Source organism: Lynx rufus, unplaced genomic scaffold (assembly GCF_022079265.1).
Source record: "Lynx rufus isolate CCGP_SWC_20201006 ecotype Redwood Valley unplaced genomic scaffold, mLynRuf1.p SCAF_12, whole genome shotgun sequence".
NCBI classification, from domain to species: domain Eukaryota; kingdom Metazoa; phylum Chordata; class Mammalia; order Carnivora; family Felidae; genus Lynx; species Lynx rufus.
This window is the reverse complement of record NW_025814826.1, coordinates 64,995,293-65,019,440: the sequence shown is the minus strand read 5'-3', so window position 1 is coordinate 65,019,440 and position 24,148 is coordinate 64,995,293. Positions and strand designations below refer to the sequence as shown.

Genomic DNA, 24,148 nt, shown 5'->3' with positions numbered 1-24,148 from the left:
GGGAGGCAATGCCAGGGGTGGGCAGAGGCTTGACTAGGAGCTCCAAGAGGGTTCCATCAGGGAAGTTCAAGAGTCAGCATGTTCACAAGACCTCTGCAGGCAGAGAAGGGGGGCGGTGCTCAGCTGGAGACAGAAAGGACTGGAGCTGGAGGAGGGCTCGTCCATGTGGGACCAGAAGTGGAATCCAGGCTTCCTGCCCCTCTGTGCCCAGCTTCATGGGCTGGCACAGCGGTTCCCAAAAAGCAGCCCGGAACCTGGCGCTGGGGCCAACTCTGTGCCCAAAAGCAGATTCCGTGGTCAAATGAATTTGAGAAATGCCGCTCATCCTACTCCTGTCTGGGGGTCATGACGCCCATTAGGAGACTGAGGGCTCTGAGAAATCCTTCATTTCCCCATTTAACCAGTGTTCCCAGAGTAACTCTCTCATGTTCCCAAGAACAGTCTGGGAAGCTCCTGATGGGCCTAGCTGCTGGGATACAGAGTATTTCCCTCCGGAATCGGCCACTGCTGGGTTCATCAGCTGCGAACGTCATGGGCCAGAGGAACCGCTAGGGCTGGCAGAGCTGGGGGCACAGGGAGGAACCGATAGGGCCGGCATTACAGCTTCTCTTTGTGATTCGGGGGCTGCTAGGCTTAGTGCCTCACTTTTCCCATCTGTCAAATGGGGACGATGATTCTGCATGTCCTGCCCACTTTCAATGATGTGGGCATTACCACGACAAAACATTAAACTTGTCCAGGGAGTTGTGATGTTCTGGAAGCAGCGGGCTGTTGTGGCTCCTTGCCAGCAAGTGGTCGTGGGCCAGCAAGATGGTTCTGCCTGCGGAGGCACCCGGGCAGCCAGCTGGGGCCCTGGCCCAGAGCACTGGCCCTCCCGGCCTTCCGCTAGCAGCAGAATCGGTTTCCGAGACACTGAGCGCTGATGTGGAAGAAGCCCCGGGCTGGGAGTCGGGGCCACTGGTAGTCACCGTGGGACCAGAATCAACCACTCGACTTCTCTGGGTAAGACGGGGTCATATTCCTTAGCCCCTAGGGTCTAATAACATGCCAGGCGTGTGTAAAGAACCTAGGAAACAAATAGGCAGTAGCTAGTTATGAAACCATGATGTTCTTTATTATCTAATCAAATACATCTGTTTTTACTGAAGAAGACACCGAGGTCCAGGGAGGCCCAGTGACGGTCCACTGGAGGGGCACAGACAGGCCACCAGCAGCAGTGCTCAGGCTCGGGATTAACTCACCGGTGGCCTAAGCGGCACAGAGAATGCACTTGTCCCCTAAAGCAAAGCGGGTGGCTCCTGGGTGAGGGGCCTTCCTGCCTCCCTCTCTCTGCCATCAGCTCCTTTTAGGAATGCTTTCCCGGGCTCTCATTGGTTGAGAGATGAGCCACGCCCAGCCACCCTCTGGCGGGGAGGTGGGGGGTGGAAAGCCTGGGCTCTGATTCGCCACACCTGAGCTCCCAAGCTGCCTGGGGCTGGGCTGCAACCTTGGAGGTAGAAGGGGCGTTGGGCTCCCCAGAGGCACTGTCGCCAGTCTAACCTCTTTCTGGACAGTGGTACCAACCCACAGTGCTGAGCAACTGAAGCCAAGAGGGCTGGAGACACAGGGAAGATGCCAAGAGCCAAGTTCTGCTCCAAGGACTTCACTTCCACCTGCAGGCCAAGGCCATGGAAGGAGTGTGGGGTACAGAGAGGGCTGTGTGCGTGTGTGTCCCCTCTTCCAGCCCCCCAAGGTCCCTCCGGGAGGCTTGGCTCCCTGAGCGTGTTTCTTTTGAGCCCAAAGGCTGTATTTTGGAGAAATACAGAAAAGGAAGAACCAGCGTTTGAGGGGCGGTCTGGGGCCATTCGAGGCGCTGGGACTTTGGGGTCAGAAGGCAGCTGGGGTCCTGGAAGGAATGCTGGACAGAACCCCGGCAGAGGTTCAAGAGCTGGTTGTAGATGGTAATTGTCCTGTGTCCCCGGGCACGTGAATCTCTCTCGTTGGAAGTGTTCCCATCTGTCAAACAAGCAGTTTGGACTAGTTTTATCTCTGAGGCCCCTTCCGGTAGGCACGCAAAGCGGTTCCGTTTTCCCGAAAGGCTGTATGTAAACCGAATAAAAGCGGCTCTCTACAAAGCTTGGGATCTGTCGATGGAGCGCATCTCAGCCCCCGCTCCTGCACCTGCCGGCGGGGACAGCCTGGACTCCCCTACAGGGCTGGCTCAGAGCGGGGCCACCTGTGGGTCGGAGTCCAGTGCCCCCTGGTGGCGCCCCGGCGGGCAGGCGGCTTCCGGACTGCCGAGGCCCGACGGCTGTGACTCAGGGGTGGCGCCTCTGCAGGGCGGCGGGAGGCCCGACTGGGGTTCCGTCGTGGGCCGAGCGGCGCGATTAATTACCAGCTGCGGGAATCCTTGTCGCCCGCTCGCGGTGACTCACCGGGAGGCCAGGCTCATTCGCCAAGCGCAGGGGCCTCGGTTCCAAAATGAATCTGGGGAAGCGACTGCTCCGGGTGGGGCTCCCCTTCCCTGTGCCCAGCGGCGCCTGCCGACCCAGACGTCTCCCACAGCTCGGGTCCCCTCACCCACAGCGCCGTGGGCGCAAACACCTGCGAATCCCAGAAGTGGGGTGGAGAGCGCCCTAGCAGGGTTCCCAGACTCGCGGGGCCCCGAGTCTCCGCGGATGGGGAGTCTGAGCACTGCCCGAGGGGGGCGACGCTGAGGGCTCAAGGCGCCCGCTCCCGCGAGCGGCTGCGCGAGGTTGGGTGGGCTTCCCTGGCCTACTCCGCGACGCCCTTGGCCGCCTCTGCCCAGTCTCCTAGCCCGCCGCCTGGGGGCGTCCCTTTCCCCAGGTCTCCATCTCTTCCCCGGCTGGGGTCCAAGGGAGGTCGCCAGACCCAGGCAAGGGGGAGCCCAGGGTCTCCGTGCCTTCGGCCTCCCCACTTCGAGCTCCACTGCTCAAGTGGAGATTAAGGGGGTCGGTGGTCGAGGGAAACCCCTCGACGACCTGAAGGATATGGGAAAGGGACAAAGCAGGGCGAAGCCTCCTCTCCGACTCAAGGAATAGCTCTCCCCAGCCTGGGCTTCCTGTTCGCCTGCCCAGGCTGGCCGGCAGTGGGGCCGTCGCGAGGCGCTGGGGTGCAGGAGGAGGGGCAGGCTTCTGTTCTGGGTGCACCCCGCGCCCAGCCTCGGGGAACCAAGGAGTGTTTCTGGGAAAAGCAACAGGGAGGAGGGGACAGGGAAGGAGGAATGCGGCATCCTCCCCCCGAGGCCCCGACCGCGAGAGTAGCAGCCGCCCGTGACATCCTCCGCGCTCTCCGGGTAAGAGCTCAGGATCGGCAGGTGCGGGGCCACCTGGCCGGAGACGCTCGCAGGGACCGAGGCGGCCCTCGGGACCGCAGCGCGCGAGGAGGAGGTGCGCCCGGCCGGTGGCCGCCCCGGGGAACGCCCTCCCCTCGAGCTCCCACCCTCCTCCGGGTCTCTCCTCTCCCTTAAGCCGCCGGTCGGCCTTCTCGGGCTGAATCCCATTTCCTCCCCCAGGCCCGGTTCTCTCAAACTCTCAGCCCCGCGAAGCGGCAGGCGCTCCCGGGGAGCTGGGCTACAAGGGCCCGAGCAGTCTCATTTATCCTCCCTTCCCCCTTGCGAAACCTGCTGGTGGCTCCGCCTCCCACCCCCACTCTGGCGACACCCAGTCCTCGGCCCGCCTCCGCCCCCTCCCCAGCGGCACCGGCCGCCCCTCCCTGGCTCCCTCCGCGTGCGCCGTGCGCCGCGCTCGGTCTGCAGCGGGAGCCGCCGAGGCCGCCTCGCCAGCTGGCTGGGGACCAGGCGGGAGGTGGCGCGCCCGGGAGGCTGCGGGAGGGAGGGAGAGAGGAAGGGAGGGAGGCCTGGCCTCGGCGTAGCCCGGCCCCCGCCCCCCACGGCCCTCCCGCCGGAGCGAGGTGCCACGCGCGCGCGCGCACACACACACACACACACACACGGGCACACACACGGGCACACATACGCACAGACACACGCACACACACTCGGCTCCCTCCGGCGCGCACGCACGCAGCGCCCCTGGCAGACCAGCGCCGCGGCCGCCTCCCCGGACGCCCGGACGCCGGAGGGCCCCGACCCCGGCGCGGCTCATGCGCCCGCGCCCATCCCGCAGCTCCGCGAGGCCCGCGGGACCCCTCCCGCCGCCGCCGCCGCCGCCGCCGCCGCCGCGTCCGCCGCCCCCGGAGGAGCGGGCTGGCCGACCGCCGCCGCGCCGTCCCCGGGCCGCCCCCGAGGCCGCTCCGCCGCGGGCCCTGCCGCCCTGGGGCCGCGCCCCGCTCCCGCGCCTCGGGGGCTGAGCCGAGCAAACTTCGCCGACCGGCCGACGCCCGGCGGGGACCCCGCCGCGTCCCTGCGCGCCCGGGTGGGCGCGGGGCGCTCGGACCTTCGGGCATCCGGCCGCCCCGCCCGCTGCACCTGCTCGGCCCCCTCCCCGCCTGCTGGGGACTCCGGAGACGCCGCCACTTCGCAAACTTTTCCACCCCCCCCCGAGGGGGGGGGCGAAGAGGGCTGAAGGGGAAGGAGGTCCCGCGAGGCGCGCGCGCAGACCTGCGGGCTCCTAGCCGGGCGCCGCCGCCCGGGAGCCGGACCCGGAGGGGCGCGGGCTCCGGCGGCCGCCCTCCAGCCGCGCTCCGGCTCCCGCCCCTGCTTTTCCGGCGGGAGCGGGGGGCGGGGCGCGGAGGGCAGCGCGGCCCGCGCGGTGCCCAGCGGGGCCGCCGTGCATGGCCCTGCGCAGTGGGGCGGGCTGCTTCGGCCGGGTCTGGCGCAGGGTGTCGGGGCTCCCGGACGCCTGGCCCCGGCGCTCGAGCAGCCTCCTGTGCCTGTCCGCCTTCTCGCCCGAGCCCGGGCCCGCGCCGCCCCTGCCCCGCCAGCCGCCTCGCGGTGGCGGCGGCTGTGGCGGCCCCGGCGGAGGGGGGCCCCCCCAGCCTCCCCGCCCCCCGCCTCCCCGCCGCCGCTGCTGCTGCTGCTGCTGCTGCTGCTGCCGCCGCCGCTTACAACTTGGAGGCGGCGGCGGCGGCGGAGGAGGCGGCGGCGGCCGCCGGGCGCTGCAGTGGGACGCGCGCGGCTGCGAGCCTGCGGGACATGCCCCCCGCGCCGGCTCCTTGCTGGCGGCCATGAAGAGGCAGAACGTGCGGACTCTGTCCCTCATCGTCTGCACCTTCACCTACCTGCTGGTGGGCGCCGCCGTCTTCGACGCCCTCGAGTCGGACCACGAGATGCGCGAGGAGGAGAAACTCAAAGCCGAGGAGATCCGGATCAAGGGGAAGTACAACATCAGCGCCGAGGACTACCGGCAGCTGGAGCTGGTGATCCTGCAGTCGGAGCCGCACCGCGCCGGCGTCCAGTGGAAATTCGCCGGCTCCTTCTACTTTGCCATCACGGTCATCACCACCATAGGTAAGGGCCGGGCGCGCCGCCGCCGGGCTCCCCGCGCCCCGGGAGGAGTCCGGGGAGGCGGCTGAGCGCGCGCGGCGCAGGGCTGGGTGCGGGGCGCCGAGGGTTAAACGCAGCCTCGTCGCCGGGGCCCCTCCCGCCGCGCCCCCTCCTCTCTCGGGAGCCCCCGCCTCTCCTGCGCCTCCGCGCCTCGCCCCTCGTGGACCCCACCCGGTGCTCCGCTCCGCGCCGCTGTCTGGGCCGGGCGTGCGAGCCCCGAGCGAGCGTGCCGGAGCCGGGAGGGCGGAGGCGCCACTTTTGCGAAGAGAGTGGAGCGCTAAGAATAATCCCGTAGCAGACACCCACCCACCCACCGCCCCGGCGCGGGCTGGGCTGCGCGGGGTTCCAAGCCTTACACTTACTACCTCTCCGGGACTTGGAGACGGCTGGCCTGGCTCCGCCGCGCGGAGAGGGACTCGGGCGGCGGGGGACCCTCGCCAGCCTCCAGCCTTCTCTGAGCCCGGAGTCCAGCTTTCCTCCCTCGGGGCTCCTCTTCGAATTCTGGAGCCCGGTCGTGCCAGGCCCCCAGAGGAGAGAGAGAGTTTGCTCTCTGGTGATCGGGGTGGGGGTGGCAAGCGGGTGAAGTGCTCTAAGAGGGCAGTGGAGGGTGGGGGGCAGGGCAGGACCTGTCCTCCGCCCCCCCCCCCCGCCCCCACCGGCTGTGATAGTGGGTGAGGCAGGTCTGCGGAGTCCCCAGAAACTGGGGAGGTTCAGCCCTGGTCTGGGGAAGAGAGTCCAATGGGTACACCCTGGGGACTCCCGTGGGTCCCTCTCCCAATGGTGCTAGCCAGAGAGCAAAGTCCCTAGTGGGTGCCCAGGGCAGGGCCCTGGCTGAGATCACGTGGCACTTGAAGACCCTTGGGAACCGGAGCGGGTCGCTTCAACCCAGCGGACACGGCAGTGGGTAGGGTGGTGTCTCTGTGGTTTGCAACTTGTCCCCGCGCGGCACCCTGCCTCTGCCCAGCCGTCTCCTCGGCCCTGTCAGGGCCGCTGTGTTGGCTCGGGTGGCCTCTTTTCTGTGCCCGCCCAGCCCCCTGTGCCCCCTCGCCGTGAGAAGAGGTCCCCTCCTGCCCACCCTTGTCTCCTCCGTCCGCCCTGACTCCTCTGGACCTCCTCCTCTAATTTCCCCCTTGGTATTTTTCTTTGTCTGGAAAGCTCTGTGTGCTGAAAAAGCAGGATTTCTCAGTGCCATATGCAACAGGATGTACCAGCACAGGACGGCCTGTCTCTGCTTCTCGGTTGAGAAGACTTTGTAGAGAGTCATCTTGTTTGAAATGTTTAATTCATTGGTGCAGGTTTTTATGTCTTTGGGAGGAAAATGCTCTTCTGTTGTCTACGTAACCAGCTTTGCTCCCGCTTGGCCCGGCGGCCAAAACACAGAAAAGTCCTTCGTTCCCCACACCCCACTGTGCCTCCAGTGCCTGGAAGGTCCAGGCGGTCATTACCGTCATTTTTGTCGTGAAACTTCCAGCATGAGCTGTGGCGGTCATAGACGCACATGGTGCCGATCCTGGGGTTCAGGGGCCTGTTTGCTGGAGAGCCCGAGAACAAGAAATGGGCCTCTAAGAACTGACTGCTCCGGGCGGGGAGGGGAGCCCATCATCCCCTCAGCATGCCTTTCGTGACCTAGCCCCTGGCAGGTGAAATCCCTAGCACACTGCACCCAGGAGCGAAACGCGCACCTGAAACCCATCTGGTCTCGAGAGCTGAGCTCCAGCCTCGCGGAGCGGGTTGGAGTTAAAATCAAACCCTGAGATGCTCCCATTTACCTGAAAATAGAAAGAGGCTGGTAAAGTTCTCATCAAGGCGTGTGTATTGACCCTGGCGGGTAGCTCCGAGCACATTCTAAGGAGAAACACGTCAAGGAACGTGTGGCCAGACCGAGGGTGTTCTTTGGCCCTGCGCACGGGTGGGCCTCCAGTCTGTCCAGGACCAGGGGGGCATCTGCTGGCTGTTGGTTTTCCTCACTTCTTTCGTCGAGTTTTCAACCCCAGTTTCTGGAAAGGAAGGTTGGGGCACAGACGCAAGGACAAGGAAGAAAACGTTGCCCCAACTCAGCCGCCCTGACGCTGAACTTGGAGCCCAGCGATCTGGCTTGCATCTCGAGTCTGGCCATCCTGGCAGACCACAGCGGGGTCATGTCGCTTCTCCCGACCTCAGTTTCCCCACCTGCAGGAGGAGCCTGACACAGGACTGATCTGCCCGGTTGGACCCGAGGGCGGGCAGGCGCCCAGCTGCCTGCGGCTACCTCAGCATAGCGCAAAGCACTCACTCTGTAGGTGTGAATTTACGCTCTTTGACACGGGCTGAGTTCATGCTGTCTGCCCTGGGAAGCTGTTTAGCCCAAGAGCTCAAATTTACAGGAAACAAAGCACCTTTCTAGTTAATTCTGTTTGTTTTCTTCTTCTTCTTCTTTTTTTAATATAAATGCAAATTAAGGTCCTCCTAGGCCTAGAACAAAAAGCAGCCCCAAGCCGGGCCCTCTGAGGCACCGTCTCCTATTGGACGGTGATATTAACGGGTCAGGTGAATCTTCACGGGTGTTCTTATTTTTAATCTAACCTTGAGCGATTTCTCGAGCGGACTTCAACTTTGAGCTCCAGCCCGCGAGGCGGGCAGGAACCTCGTGGCGCTCGTGGTCTGTAGGCCAACGGCGCTTCTCGGGTTCAGTTACTAGCTCCCTCCGTGAGGTGGATTTTAAAAGCGATGCGGTTACCATTTTGCATTGGCTCCGCGGCCCCATGACAGGTTGTGAGGGGCTGGCACGTGAACCTCGCCCAGCCCTCGGGGCGGGGGACTCGGACACGGGCACCGCGGACAGAGGAGGGCAGCACAGGTCCAGCGGGCCCGGAAGGGCACGCCCAATGCTGCCCTCCACCGCTTCCGGGTGCGGTTCCTTCCTCTGTCCCTTTTTTGATGTTTGCGCCACCTGCCATCTGAAGCCGCCTGCGGGATGGGGTGGTGTTGACTTCCGAGAGGCCCGTGTGGAAGGTGGGAGCCCTGTATCCATGTCCTGTTGTGCTCGGCTGCTTAGCAGGATGGTCGGAAGCCTCTGCCTGGCAGGGCCAGGCCCTGACTTGAATTTCCTGCTTGGGGCAGAGGCCTAAGGGACCCCCACTCTCCCAGCAAGTCTGTAGGCTTCCTTTAGGAGGCGCTGCGCCCCACGGTCAGTGCCGGTCTGACAGCAGAGGGGGCATCTCCTGGACACTTCTGTTTTGGATCTAACGTCTGTGATCTAAGTTGTCACCACCCCTAGGATCATCAGAGGAAGAAACAGTGCTTAGAATTCAGATCTCCTCTGCGGGGTCCAGGAGGCCCATTTAAAAACTGGTCTGTGTAGGGGAAAGATGGAGGGAAGGAGACACAGGTCTTCTGTTTTGGCTGCAGTTTGGAGGGGCGGTGTCTCTCTGGGCCCTTTGGGCTCCTCTGAAGCCGGGGTGGCTGCCCCGGGAGCTGAGGTGACAGGCCTGGGAGCCACGGTCTGCTGGCTGGGGGTGGGGCACACCCTGAGAGTTTCGGGGCCCCTGTGCGTTCCTTGCTCCAGGCCCCCTGCCGGCTTGAAGTCGGAGCGCCGAGGGGCATCTCCCCTTCCTCATTCACGCACAGAGCCCGAGTGGAGTTTTCACAAAGCGGAAAGCGTTTTCTGTGTTTTTCTGGCACTCTTGGGTGTAGTTTTCAATGCATAGTTTTACACTCTTGCTGTGCGCCTGCCCCTGCCTGGTCTGCGTTGCCTCTGAGGCTCTGGGGACAGTCTAGATGACAAGATAAGGCCTGGCCTTGAGGGGGGGCGAGGCGGAGCTGGAAACCCGAACGGTTGGTTGAGCTTCAGTGTGAGGCACAGGGACAGCGAAACTCCCTTAACCCGTTCAGTGCCGCGGGTGCAGACGGCCCCGGGGGGTGCGTTCCTCGGTTGGCCCTTTGCATCCTTCTGGCAGGTTCTCACCCTCCAGGGAGGCTTGGCCTTCCCCTCGGCCACTCACGGCCTCCCTGAGCTGTGCCCCTGCCCCCTGTGCCTCCCTTGGTGCCAGTGAGGTTGATATCATCTGTCCTGCCCCAGGCAGACCGTCTGTCCATCCCGCCCCCGCGGGCATCTTGTGAAGGATCGCAGGGTGGAAACAGGCCCGGGGGGACCGAGCAGACTGGTGCCGGAGGGATCGTGGTGCTTTCACACAACTGCGCTCGCTTCTCCCACAAGACCGGTGGGAGCATCACCCCACCTGATGGATGGGGAAACCGAGGCACGATGAGGCAGCCCACGCGGAGGCCGAGGGCTGCGAGCTCCGACTGTGGCTTTGTCCCAGGAGCCGAGGATGGGCCTGTGGAACATTCCATCCACGTCTTCTGCTTCTCCCTCTCACTCCGCTGTTCAGGAGACCTGCTTAGCGAGGGTCAGGTGAAGGGCCGGCTCACCCAGCGCGCGGGGCCTGGACGGGAGGCGTCTCCCTGCTACTTTCCGGTGTGGCCGCTGGCGGTGTGCAGGAGGCGGGCGGGAGCGCGTGGCTGGCTCCTCCTCCCCGGGCCCCGCCTGGACCCCGCGGCGCTCGAGGTAGCATCGGCCCTCCAGTAAACAGTGTCTGTGGGTGTCCTGGAGGAAGCCGAGGAGTGAGGTGCCTTCTGACTCCGGGTGACGTGAGCGAGAGAGCTTTCCTGAAGGGCATGGGGACACCTAGCCAGGCGCTCTGAGGTGGGGGCAGGTATCCGACGGCATCCACCGTCCCGACACCCGTCGCCGCTGCCTCCTCTTTCCTGGGTCACCTCGCTAGCCAGGCCCAGGAGGGTCAGAGCAGCAGGAGGAGGCGAAGCGGCCCTCTGTGCATCTGGCCTCCACGCGCACCTGTGTCCACGCCTCCCGTCGCCGGTCCATCCCCGCGCACTCGCTCCCCGGGTCCCCCAGGCGTCTTGCGTTCGCACCGCCCCCCCATCCCCTTGCACCCCCTCCCAGGGTGCTCCAGGCACCTGTTTGTTCGTGTTGTGTGTGTCCGTGCATGATTGCAACCAGCCTTCTCTACAGCCACTCACTCCCCCTCTCACTCGTTCGCTCGTTGGCTCCTCTGAACGGTCACTCAGCCCTCCAAGTACCGTGTTCACCCCTCCAGGGCTGGGGTTTTACCCGTCTCCGTCTCTGTGCTGGGTGGGAGTGCCCAGGGCCCCGGGTAGCCTCTCAGTAAGTGCTGATGCCCCGGTGTGGGGGGACCCGAGGTGTTCCAGCCACATCACCTTCCTGAAAATCGGTCGGCTAATCCCAGGCACTTTTGCCTTTTAGAAATGTCGACCGAAGTACGACATTCACACGGAAAAGCGCGCTTAAGCAGAAGTATATCGTTCAGTGGTTCCTGTGACCAAACCACACCCTTGTAAGCCCCACTCAGATCAAGAAACATTATTACCAGCACCCCAGAACCTCCCTCTGCCGGTCAGCTTCTTGAATGCCTCTAGTGACAGGGAGCTCATTCCCTTGCATGCAAGGTAGTAGGGTGTGTTTATATGCGCGATGAGGGTATTGTGTGAGGTTCTGATCTGGTGGGGCCACCATGTGGAAAAGCGGTGTGTGTGTTGGGGGGTCATTCTTTCAAAGGGGTGGCCAGTCTCTGTGGTGGTCACCTAAAGAGGGGACGGAAGGTCTGCATTTAGAAGTTGGAGACGGGGGGGGGGGCTCAGGTGCAGAAGAGAAGAGGGACTCAGCACATGGACGTGTGGTGCCACTGCCGTAGGGGGGTGTGCTTGGGCAGTCCAGGGTGCGGCTGGCCCCGGAGCCAGGACGGGCAGGCCGCCAGCCCAGGGGGCCTGCCCCTGTGAGTTAGGGCACGGAGCAACGCTACTCTTGGTTTTACACCAGCCTTGCCGGAGCACCAGGAAGACACCGTGGGAAACAAGTGTCCTGGTCTCAGCAGAGCCCCAGGAATTTGGCGGCAAGGACCCGGGCGGGCTGGGCTGACAAAGGAGGGGCAGGCAGTCTGCGCCGTTAAGGGAGTCCCGTGGGCAGAGGAATTCTGGGATATGAGCATTCCAGTGAGGGTCTCCTCCCCCAGTGGAGCATCTGCCTCCCTGCCAGCCTTGGGGAAGGGGGTTCTGGGGTTCGTTTCATCAGGGGATTTTGTTTGAGGGCTCCTTTTCCCGCCCATCCCGACTCTGGGATCTCTGCCTGTAGAATAGCTAAGGGCGCCCAAGCTGTAGCTTACGGTTCTCCAAAGGAAGGAGTGAGCGGAGCTCGGCTTGCCCCCTGTGCTGTAACCGACTTTAGGAAATTGGAGATAGTCCCAGGCCCCCGAGTTTCTTCCAGTCGTACCTCCCTAAGCCTGGTTCTTCTCCGTGCAATTTCGGTCTGCGTGTGTGCTCTCCGAGTGCAGAATATCCCCTCCCCTCGTCTAGGTGCTGTGCTTCTGTTCATGCCCCCCCGCTTGGTATGCCAGCTTTTCTGGGCAGCCCCTCCCTGCGTTGACGTGTCTCGAGCTTCTAGTTCACGCAGACTTCTTTCGTCTGCTCCTGAGCAGCGGTTTCTCTGTCTTGCGTCGGTGTGAACCCAAGTACAGTCCCTGACGTGGATCTCTGAGGAAAAGAGTGGGATCGTGTGCTGTGGACCCAGAGAAGAGGGGATGGTTGACAGAAGAATTCGCAGTGGCAGGGGAAGGGGAGGAAATTCAGGAGTGGCCCGGAGTGTGTTGGGCCTGCGGGTCAGGGCACTGTGAGCAGCTGTCCGTGCTGGGGGTTCCCTGGCGGGTGCATCCTGGCCGTGGCCACATCCCCACTCCACCTGCTCCCGCCTGGGCTTTTGGGGTCAGCCAGGCCGTGAGCAATGACAAAACCTGCCTGGGGAACAGCCACTCGCAGGGGTGCTAGCTGAGTGGGGGGGGCGAGCCCTGCCCGGTCCTCACCCTCATCACGTGCCCAGCCTTAGAAAGAGCCAGTGGGTGGCCCCGGGTGAAGCGTGGGGTCAGACTAGAGGAAGCGGCCCTGTGGCCATGGTGTGGTGGTCGCGACGGGGACAGCTTTGGTGTGGCGGGGGATGCTGGGCCAGGTGTCCAGGGAGTGGAGGAGGTCGATCTGAGCCCTGCCGTGGCCTTGGCCTTCCCGTCCAGGGGAAGCCACGTGCCTCCTCGGACCGGGCCCAGAGGGGCTCGGGGAACAGGCCGAGCCCGGGGGCCTGTAGCCCCAGGCAGGACTGCCCCGTGTCTGTCTGTCCCGGACACCCAATCCCGGCTGTGACCCACCAGCCTCGCTTCCTTGTCTGTAAGATGGGGACCTAGAGCTTTGCGTGTGTGGCCGTGAACATTGAGCGCACGTCTGTGAAAGGCGTCCTCGGAGGCACCTGGGGCTTTTGGTTGTGATGGTGACGGTCAGGCAGACGCCGGGCTCCTATGTGCGACGTGGGGGACTGGTCACGTGCCGCTACGCCGCCCGCCTTCTCGAGGGTCGTCTGTGCTGCGACTTGTGGGGCCCGTGGCCCGGACCCTCGTGAGGGGCTCCCGCCAGCTGCAGAAGGAGGCTCTCAGGGCGGGACGCCAGCCCCGGGTCTTTTGGGGCCACCGCGTACAAGCCCAGGTGCTCGATTTCCCCAGACGGTTCCAGCCAAGAGGATGCGGCTTCGGGGATGCCTGCCGCCATGACCCCCTTTGTGAAGGTGACACCCTGCCAGGCCCCCCAGCACCCCGTTCCCCATAGGGCCAGAGCCAGAGCCTCGGGCCAAAGCCCCAGCCGGTCCAGTGCCTGCCCGGGTCACAGTTCGCGCCGGCTTCCGTGGTCCAGCTGTGCCCTGCCCCTCCCCCGCTGTCCTTTCCCCGCCTGGGCAGGGGATGCGTGGCTGTGCCCCCGGCCTGCTGTACCTCGCCGTCCTGGGGCGCCTCTCACGCGGTGCCCTAGTTTTGTGTCTGTGCCACAGCATTCCCGTCCCACACCGGAGGCCCCAGGGCAGGGCTGGGCTCTGGCTCCCTGGGCGGTGCTCAGGGCAGGCCCGCTAGAGACCCAAGTGCCACCTCTGGTCCCCAGGAGCAGGAGGACTTCGGGCTGGCTGCTTCAGGGGCCCATCTTCCCGCGTGGTTGTGCCTTGGGGCCCCTGGGCGCGTGCCCGATGGAGGAGGCCCCTTTGGAACTCGAGCTGTTGGTTTTAATGGGAGATGGCAGGTTAGGGGCCCGTCGTGCCAAATGGAGACCTTCCCGCTCCTGCGGCTTAGATGTGTGACGTCGGTCCCCAACCCACCACTGGTGACAGACCCACGTGAGTTAGTTGGGCACCTGGCGGGAAGGGACACCCATCTGCGATACGGTGTCCCTTTGGCTTCACCGCCTGTGCCGGGTGTGTGGGGGGCACCCCGTTGGGGAAGGTGAGAGGCCTCCCAGCAAGCATCATGAGGCCTTTGCCCGGGCCGAGGGCCACGGGGGTTCACACACGTGGCCGCTGCACCCCTGGCGCTGCCCGGCCCCCCTGGCTTCCTATCCTGGGGCCCCTCCTCTCCCTGCTCCCCTTCCTCCCTCTACCTCCCTCACACACGGCCCGGACTACCGCTTACCTGGCAGTTCCCACCGGAGACCTCGCGCGCGCGGTTCCCTCCACCCAGCCTGGGCGCAAGATGCAGAGAAGGCGTTTGTTGACTGACTGTCGGCCAGAGGGTCAGGGGCCGGGAGCGTGAGCGTGTGACGCGTGTCTCCGGGTCCTGTCGACTGTTCCCTGGGGGTGCGGAGCGGGCACGTAGCTGGGACGCTGTGGGTTTCAGGGGTGGCTGCGGTCTTCCGGGGATGAGGGGCAGAGGCTGGGGGGCCGTCCACCCCCGGAGGCGGTCTGGGGTGTGCGCTCACGCCCCGGGCCCCCGCCACCGTTTGTGCCCGCGCACCTCCACCCCTGCTGCCCCCGCCCGCCGCTTGGACCCCAGGAGGAGCTCGGTGAGGTGACTCTGCCCGGCGACTCGGGGCCTTGGTTGGGGGCTTGTGTGGTGCCTGCCGGCAGGGTTCCCACCTCTGCGGGCAAGAGACCGTGATTTCTTCCGAGCCACGGCGAGGATGCTGGTGTGAGCGCAGCAGAGAGCACGGGACCGCGCGGAGGGCCCCGGCCTGGGCCTGGGGTGCGCTGGGTTCTAATCCTCCCCGGGTGACCTCGGGCTGGGGCAGCGGTCTCCCCGGGGCCCACCCCTGACCTCGGGGCTGGATGCGTCTGCACAGTGGGGGTCATCCCGTGCGCGGCAGGACGTTGGGCAGCATCCCTGCCCTCCACTGACTCGTTGCCAGGGGCACCCCCCGAGTTGTGACACACAAAAACGTCCCCAGACATCGCCACGTGTCCCCTGAAGTGCAGAATGGCCCCTGGCCTGGTGACTTCTCTTCCCTGAAGCTCTTCCGCGGAACTGGAGAATAAGCCACCTTCTGGGCCACGGCAGGTGGGGGCCACGCCGGGAGAGGCAGCCCAGTGGTGGGGTTTCTCAGGGGAGGTGACATCCGCGTCAGGATGTGGATAGGCAGGGGAGCTCAGGTGGGGCTGAGGTGAGCCTGCTTATAGAGGGTTCAGGTGAGCCACTTTGGGGGGTCTCGGGGGGGCCACTTTAGGGGGTCTCAGGGGGCCAATTTAGGGGGCCTCAGGGGGCCACTTTGGGGGGTCTCGGGGGGGCCACTTTAGGGGGTCTCAGGGGGAGCCATTTTAGGGGTCTTGGGGGGGGCCACACAGGTGGGCAGGGTAAGCTCACTGGTGTTGGGAGGACCCCAGGCAGACCCTCGGCTTCCACCCCTTAGGCAGACACCCCGGGCACGCTGTGTTGGGGGAGCGTGGCCTCGGCTCCAGCCCTGCCCTGAGGCCCTGGGAATGGAGACAGCTCTGGGCTCCATGGTCTGCCAGGTGGTGTTGGGGCCTTTGTGTCTCTTGGAGTAGGTGTGAAAACGGGTGCTGGTGGCACAGGGCTGGCCTGGGCTTCGAGCCACGTATCTTGTCTGGGCCCCGGGAAAGGGCCAGGCCCCGGGATGCTGGGGGCGACCGGGGAGATGTCCCTGCCGGGTCTGGTTGTCATGAGGGGCCTCCCAGCGTGAGCGCCATTTCTGGGAGATAAACCCAGAGCGCTGGGGAACACTGGCGGTTGGCAGAACGGGTCTGTCATCTGTTAGGGACAGTGCTCAGGCCAGAGGGACCCAGGCACCGGCAGAGTGAATGCTGGTGTGCGCTCACATCACTGAGCAGAGAATGCAGTGGCAGAGAACATTTTATAAAGAGGGGAGAAAAGCCCCCACAACTCCCCTGTGGTTCTGTGGTCGTATCTGAAAATGACTTTGGCTTTTCTTGCTCACATGCTCATCATTTTGCCCACATTTGTGTACCGGTTTTATCACTTCATCAGAATGAGCGTGTTAGAGATCATGTTCAGCTGCCTGTAGCTGAAAACCCTTTCGGTGGTGCCTTGACCAAAAGCAGTTTCCTGTCTCTCTGTTATGGAGTCTGGGATGAGCAGGTGGGCACTCCAGGATGCCTTCAGAGACTCTGGCTCCTGCTGTCATTCTCTTCTGCCATCTTAGTGTGGCTTTTGTCCTAAAGCCGGTGCCTCATGGCTCCAAGATGGCTGCATCAGCACCGGCATCACCTCCGGCATCCTCCTGGCAGCGAGAAGCAGAAGAACAAAAGAGAAAGGCGTGTGCCAGCTGGGCTTGCTCCTATCTGAAGAGCTTTTCCGGATGGCCCACCCACGGCCAGGACTGTGTCTCATGACCAACCCCAGCTGCGAGGGAGCTTGGAAAATGAGGCGTGCTGTTTCTCAGACCTAACTGGGGTTCTGATGGTGAGGAAGGAGCGGAGCTAGGTGTTGGTAGGCACCCATAGTGTCTGTAGGGGACGCCTAGCAGTTCAGAGCCCTTTTGTTTCTAAGTTTGTGTCCAGCACTGCCTTGTGTTTCTGCCGTCTTAAGGGAGATTTGTTTTCACGGCTCTAACTCCAGTAACAGAATGTCTTGTCATCTCTTGACTCCTCTATTCATGGCAATTTAACGTACCTTTTTTTATTTTTATTTTTTGCCAATTCTAGGCAGCGCTTTCGTGAACATCTGTGTGCGTGTGTAGCTTGGGTTGGGTTCTTCCCTAAGGGTTTTGGGTGACGGTGGGATTCCCAGGCCAGAGGGCACGAGGGCACTGGTGATGGCGGGTAGTGTTCCCACCAACCACACGGGCGGGTGTGGGTCTCCTGGTGCCGCCGCGGCTTCGGCAGCTCTCGGCAGTGGGGAAGACGTTTTTGAGGTCCTCACCATCTCAGAACATTTTCTTAGCAATCTTTGTGTGGCCTGGACCCGGTCGTGCCGCGTCAGAAGGCTGGTGTCCCCAGGTGCAAAAAACCCACCGTCATCTCGGACACAGCTAGTCCAAGGGACTCCGTGGGTGCAGTTGTGGACCTGGGGCCCTTGACCTTCTGAACACCGTGGAGCCAGGCCTGGGAAGGGGAGCCCCTGGGCCCTGGTCTAGCTCCGGGGATGGGAAGTTTCGCCGGGTCCCTCTGGTCCTGCCGGTTGGCTTGGTCACTGGAACACCGAACTGAGAAGCAGCCCAGTGGGAAGAGTGCCCTCTGCGATGGATTAGTCGTGTCTGCCTTGATGGGGGGGGGGTGTCTGATTTACAACACAGGTTCCCGTTGTCTACTACCTTTGTAACCCTGTGAACTAGGTGGGGTCAAAGATTAGCCCTGTTATGCTGAGGCTCAGAGAGATCCAGTGACTTGCCCGAGGTCACACAGTGACAAAGGCAGATGTGGCATCAGTGTTGAAACAAAAGAGACAGAAGATCTCTCGGCGGCTTGTTTGAGTCAGGCCGACCAGAGCTTCCCGGGGCAAGGTTAACCTCCCTTCTCTCGCCACAACAATGGAGTGACCATTCGTGATTTCTCCATGGGGTCCTGGTTCTTGACAGATTCCATCTCAACGAGTTGCATCCTCTCAGCAACCCTATCGGACGGATACTTTCGTGTATTCCTGTTGTAAGCTGACGTGGTAGACCAGAGAGGTTAAACAGTTTGCCCAAGGTCACGCAGCTAAAGAGCGGCCACGCCAGGAGTTATGCCCGGGCAGCCTGACCTCAGAGTCTGTGCTTGTAACTATCCCGTTACATACTGCTTCTTTCGACCTTCTGTATCAGCTAGCTAGCGACGTGTAACAAATCACCCGCCAATGTGGAGGCTTAAAACAACAACCATTTATTACTGCTTGCAGTCTGTGGCTCAGCTGGGCTTGGCTGCCCCAGATGGCTCAGCCGGGCGCCTTTTCTCACTGCTGGTCTTCAGGCTGACAGACGGCTCTGTGCTAAGCCGTTGCGTGTTTTCCTTCGGTGGTGGCAAGGGATCGGCAGGCAGGGAAGGCGAGTGAGGTCCCTTATGCCATGACCCTACACTTATGCTGTCATTCCGTCCACGTACCATTGGCTAAAGCCAGCGTCCATGGGCAGGACATCCGCCTCCCCACGATGAGGCCAGGTTGCCGGTGCTGTCTGCTCCTTCTGCTGGCTGACCCAGAGCCCATCCACGCCCCTCGCCACGCCCCTCGCTGCTTCCTGTACTCAGCTGCCGGGCACAGTGGAGCGAGCACGGCTTTGGACTATGATCTGGGTTCGAATGCTCCCCACCCCTCTGTAAGGCAGACAGGGAGCCGTCTCTCTGCATTCGGCAGCCCCACTCCATGATGAAGTGCCACAGACCCAGGGCTGGAGCACCAGAAGCTCGATTTCCCCCAGCTCTACAGAACAGAAGTCTGAGGTCAAGGTGTCTGGTCGTCCCCCGGTGTGTCCGTGTCCTAATCTCTTCTTATAAGAACACCTGTCACCTTGGAGCAGGGCCCCGTGCCTGACCTCGGTTTACGCTGATCACGCCTGTGAAGACCTGTCTCCAAATACAGTCCCATTCTGAGGTCATGTGGGTCAGGACTTCAGCATATGGATTTTGGGGAACGCAGCTCGGCCCGTGACATCCTCCTGGGGCTGAGCATTAAGTGTGAAAGCGGACCCGAAAGCGCCTGGTGCGGGATGCGCGTGGAGAGGCTGTTCCATGCATGCTGGTTCTCCTCTGTGTCACCCGTAGGAAGACGAGCCTGTCTCATTATGGTCAAGGGGAGTTTATATTTTATTGCCCCGATGTGTCCCATATTTTTTTGTTATTCTCAAAATCTAGTTCTGTGTTGGGTGGAAAGGCCACGGTGGCGGAGTGGACCCAGCGTCCGATGTGTCCTCGGGAGACCGAGCTCCCATCCCTGCCCCCTCCCCATGCTGGCAGGGGGTGGCGGGGAAGCCCCCTCACTGGTCTCAGCCTCAGTGTCCCCACTTGCAGACTGGGAGTGATCCTGCCTCCTTCGGCATGTCTGCGGGTTCGGATACACGAAGTCTGATGTGCTGCTTCTAAACGTGTCTGTAACTGGATTTTTAAACAGGTGACACGTAGTATTTCTGTAAGTTACACACACACACACACACACTCTCTAATGTTAGGTTTTTGGTGTGGTTATCTTATTATGGTTCTATAGAATACACGAGTCCTTCTCTTTTGGAGATATATACCAAAACACTTAGAGATAAAATGCAGCCTCTGGCACTTGTTTCAAAATAATCTGAATTGTCGGGAATTACCAGCCTCAAAATAATCTGAATTGGGTGGAGCGACCATGAGCTGTTCATTATTTGTATGCGGGAGTTTGTTACACAGTTTTCTTACCTTAGTATATATTTGAAAATTTGCATCATGAAACTGAAACCATTTGAACAGAACGCGGAGCGGAAGCGGCCGGCTCTGTGCGGTCGGGTCCCCGGGACGGGGCAGCGGCCGGCAGCGGGCCGTGTAGCAGGGGGACGGAGCACTTCCTCGGCTGCCCCCCCCAGGCTCTGGCCTGCTCACAAGCTTCCTTTGGCCCTTATGTTGCTTGAAAATATTTGGAATTCGTTGAGGACACGTATTGATCTTTCAAAAGAACTTCTTGGTTTTGTTTATTAGTCATGTCGTCTGTCTTGCTGACTTTTGCAGTGGTATTTATCAAATGCCTCTTACATGCCTTAGGTTTGTTCTTCCTTCTTCACCTTCAAGCACCGAGAGATACCAGGCTTTTCTTTTTTAAATGCAGGCATTAACGGCTACACATGTTCCTCTGTGTACCACCATGGCTGCATCCCGCAGGTCTGTTATCATCACTTATTTGTAAATAATTCACTGCTGGGCATATTTTTTCTCTAATCCAGGAATTATTTGAAGTGTTCTGTTTTAAATTTACACGCACACGTGCACGCACACACTCTTGTCAGCATCGTGATTACGAACGTGAGCTTTGCCGCCAGACTGCCTGGCTGTTGTCCTGTCTTGGCCATTTACTAGCTGTGTGACCTTCAGTGTAGAACACAACCTCTCTGTGCTTTGGCTTTTGCCATCTACAAAATGGGGGTAATAATAGCAACGAAAATAACAAGAGCCCTCAAGGTTGTCAAGAAGACTGAGTTAGCTGTTGCATTCCAAACTTTTGAAGGCACTAACGGCTGTTGACTGTTCTCTGTCTGGAAGTTCATGTCTGAATTACATATGGCTTCTACATTTCAAGATTTTTGGGCTTTTTCCTTGTAGTTCAAGGATCACTTTTTTTTTAACTTTTTAAATTTATTTTTGAGAGACAGAGACAGAGCATGAGTGGGGGAGAGACAGAGAGGGAGGGAGACACAGAATCCGAAGCAGGCTCCAGGCTCCGAGCTGTCAGCACAGAGCCCGACGCGGGGCTCGAACTCACGGGCCGCGAGATCATGACCTGAGCCGAAGTCGGATGCTTAACCGACGAAGCCACCCAGGCGCCCCCCAAAAAACTTATTTTTAATGTTTATTTTTGAGAGAGCGAGACAGAGAGTGAAAGAGAGAGAGAAGGAGAGCACTAGTGGGGGAGGGGCAGAGAGAGGGAGACACAGAATCCAAAGCAGGCTCCAGGCTCCGAGCTGTCAGCACAGAGCCCGACACGGGGCTCGAACTCACGGACCGTGAGATCATGACCTGAGCCGAAGTCGGACGCTTAACCGACTGAGCCACCCAGACGCCCCAAGGATCACTTTTTATAAAGTTCCAAGGATGCTGGAAAAGAACATCTATCTCTCTGCTGTGCCTACAGTTCTACGTACACCTGTAAAATCAGACTGGTTTATTACGTTATTCGACTCCTTTTCAAGGGTGGAAAACCAGCGAATGCTGGCTAACTCAGCCTGCGCGCACGTGGGGTTCGGCACACAGAGTGTTTTAAGTGATCACTGTTTGGTTGCCTTTCGTGCCCATAGCGGAACCTGCGCTCATTCCCGCCGCCCACAGCCCCCATGGTGGTCACGTCAGGTGCCCACGCCGCTCGCTTCCGCTGCCGGGCCCCGGAGACATCCCGTCCCACGCCCGGTCTGTGACCGTGTGAGGATCGTCATTCTTACTGAGGCCCGATGAATTTCCGAGGGACGTCTGTTAGTGCCTCCTTCAGCACTTTGCCACTGGGATTTGCCAGTGTATTTCTGGCAAATTGTATTTCTGTATTTCTGGCGATTTTAGTTTCGTGTGTTTTGAAGCCATGCGGTTAGATGTATAAAGGTGTGTTCTCTCTCCCTGGTGGAGAAGCTTCACAAAGCAAGCTTCTTTATGGTTTTTGATACCTTTATTTATTTATTTAAAGTTTATTTGGTTTTGAGAGAGACACAGTGTGAGCGGGGGAGGGGCAGAGAGAGGGAGAATTTCAAGCAGGTTCTGTGCTGTCAGCGTAGAGGCGGATGTGGGGCTCGAACTCATGAACGCTGAGATCATGACCTGAGCCCAAATCAAGGGTCAGATGCTTAAACCGCTGAGCCTCCCAGGTGCCCCTGTTTTTGATACTTTTAGCCGTAAATTCTTTCTTGTCCTGAGATTATGTCTGTGTCTGATTTCTTTTATGAGCACCTGTTATATAGACGTTCGTGTTTTTAGCTCCTATTTTACCCTTTTTCATCAGGAAGGTTGTGACACGGCTTATAACAAAAGGTGTAAAAGTAAGGTATAAAACCAGGTCAAAAATCGTGTGTGTGTGTGTGTGTGTGTGTGTGTGTGTGTGTGTGTGTGTGTGAGAGAGAGAGAGAGAGAGAGAGAGAGTGAGAGAGAGAGAGAGAGAGAGAGATTCATACATATTAACCTTCACGACGGCTTTGAGAGAAGTTGATGTGTATTTGGAGCTTCCTAGGAGGCAGGACAAAAAGAGAACATCACACATTGGGCTCAGAGTTGCAGAGTGTGTTTTCCTGTGGTCGGAGAGGGCTGGCCCAGTAAGGTGCCTGTGTCAGGAACAGCGATGGGGACCAGGCTGAGGTGTGGCTGGCCTGGAGGCAGCCAGAGGGCGCGGATTCCCCGGGGAAGTGTGAGTGGCCCGTCCCGGGGGTGAAGGTGCAGGTCTCCGGGCTGTGCTCCCCAGGGCCATCGGTGCCCAGGCTCCTCGGATTCTCCCACTCCGTCTTCCTGAGTGCTGCCATTTGGACCTGTGCTGGCTGCATTTCTGTTCCAAGAGGGAGAGGACGGGGCAGAGGTCAGCAGGGTTATGCCAGCCAACACCACCCTCTGGACACACTGCCCTGGGAGCCCGGGGCAGCTTCTGCTCCTACCTCGTTGGCCGGGGGCGGGTCTCACGGCCCCACTTAGCGCGGGGGGCGTGGCTGCGTGCCCCGTCTCACACCTGCCTCCAGGCCCCGGGGACACAGAGCCCCGACTCGTGGACACCCTGGCCACCCGTTCATTCGCCCTGCAGACTCTGCTCGCGCTCTCCCCGTGGCAGGGACAGCCCTCTGAGCCCTCAGCCGCGGTCAGCCACTACGCGTGCCGACGGGCGACCGGGTGCCTTGCAGGCGGTCCCGTGGGCAGATCTGTCTTTCCTGTCTGGGCTTTCTCTCCCCGTCTAGGGAGCGATCCTGATCCTGCAGACGGGGCTGCTGCTGAAGGCAAGGGCCAGGGTGTCTCCAGAATCCCTCGTGGAGGAATCAGCCCAGAAGATGGCACTGAAATGGGAAACACTTGCACGGAGGGGCACCCCAGAGGGCGGCGAGCATGGCCGCAGGGGTGTGTAGGAGGGGGCTGCCTCGTTTCCAGACATCTGCTCTCCTCCTCTAGGCAGGGGACTCTGGCGCTGGCAGGACATCGTTCTCTGCTTCTTAAGCGTTTCCTCCTGGGCCCAGCAGCGGCCTCCCAAGAGGGGGTGTTAAGTGTGTCGCTACCCGGGCGGGGGCGGGGGGGGGGCCTTGGCCATCAGCCAGCACCTTGCTCTCGTGTGCTTTACCAGAGTCCTGTGGGGGCCCCTGTCCCCAGCCCCTGACGCCCCTGGCCGAAGCCCGTCCTACCCCCCGCCCCCCACCGCAGACCCGGGAGACCCGGCCAGCAGAGGTGTTCTGGGTTTTTTCCTTCGGGTTTTGTTTTCCAGCCCAGCCTAGGTCCTTTCTGGGCACAGAGAGGAGCCCTCTAATTTTTGGCTTCCTCTGGGGATGACCTAAGCATTTGTTTTCAGAGGGCTGGCGGGGGCCGCCAGGCATTATGCAACACAGCACTAAGACCGCGGTTCCCGCCGGCCCTCTCCAGGCGCGTGCATTTCTGGGGTGGCTCAAGGCCTGTGCTGATGTGCATTGCGCTGGCCGCGGGCCATCGGATCGCGTCGAGTCACTCCCTTGCTGAAAAGCCGTCGATGGCTCCCGGCGGCCTAGAGCGTGCGGGCGCTGCTTCTCGCGGTCCTTGAGGTCGGAGCTCTCGCCTGCCGCTCAGCCCCGTCCCGGCAGCACCCGGGGCCTGCAGACCGAGTTTCCCGACCACTCAAGACCCGCCCTCTTTGGAGTCCTCTCTGGCTGCTTAGGTGCCCCTCCCACGTGTCCCTGCAGCGCCAGGGCCCCTGCGGGCTTAGCACCTGTCGCCCTGCGTGCAGCTCAGCGCGTCCCAGGCCTGGCTTCCTCCCCTGCCTCAACAGGACTGCCTTCACCTCCCTGTGGCTGAGGCGTTTGTCCTCTGCGTCCGGCACCGAGGAGGCCCTTCCGAGAATGTTTGTTGAATGAACATAGGCGTGTAAATGGAACAGCGTCCACAAAAGCTGTATTTAATTGTTCTAGAATATTCTCCAGGCCTTTCAGAAGAGCAAATTCTTGAAAAACAACAGCTGAAGGGCAGGTGTTGGCGCAATGTGGTGGGTCGTTGTTGGGAGGGCGGTCCCGCCCGCCATGGGATTGGGTCCTCCCTGCACCCCTCGGCCTCTCCGCTCGCTCTGGGATACCCGCTGACTTTTCTGGTCTCCCTCCAGGTTCCCCGGGCACCTGAACGGCCTGGCCTGGTTTCTGTGGGGCCACCAGGAGCTTGGGAAGGGAGCCCTCTCCCCATCTGGGGCTGGGCCACTCTTCCGGGTGGCTCGCTCCCCCAACTCCGGGCTGGCCAGCGGGCCAGCCTAGTGGCCGTGCTCCGCAGTGGTGCTCCGGGCACTGGCCCTCACGTTGGCCCCTCTAGGCCGGTGGCCTCTCCACTCAGATCGTCCCCGTGAGGTGGGCCTGACCCACGGCCAGCCTTGCTGGGGAATGTTCCGGACTCGCACTCTTTCTGGCAGAGGCATCACTCAACCCAGCCTTCCCACCGCTGTGCCGTCTGCGGCTCTGCAGCAGGGGTGAGCCTCCTGAGGCCGGAGGCCCTCGTCCCAGCTCCCGAGGGGGCTCCGGGGAATCTGCAGGATCACGTCCAGACTTCTGAGGTGTGCGGACGCCCACGTGAAGCCACCCTTCTCT

The 24,148-nt window shown here is 61.5% G+C and overlaps 1 protein-coding gene across 1 annotated transcript in view; it reads left to right on the top strand.

The window, feature by feature from the left end:
• Nucleotides 1–5,127: 5,127 nt before the first annotated feature.
• Nucleotides 5,128–24,148, top strand: part of KCNK9 (potassium two pore domain channel subfamily K member 9) — a 77,323-nt gene continuing 58,302 nt past the window's right edge. The window contains exon 1 of the mRNA XM_047073821.1: nucleotides 5,128–5,410. Within this exon, the coding sequence (XP_046929777.1) occupies nucleotides 5,128–5,410 (283 nt within the window). The remainder of the gene's footprint in view (nucleotides 5,411–24,148) is intronic.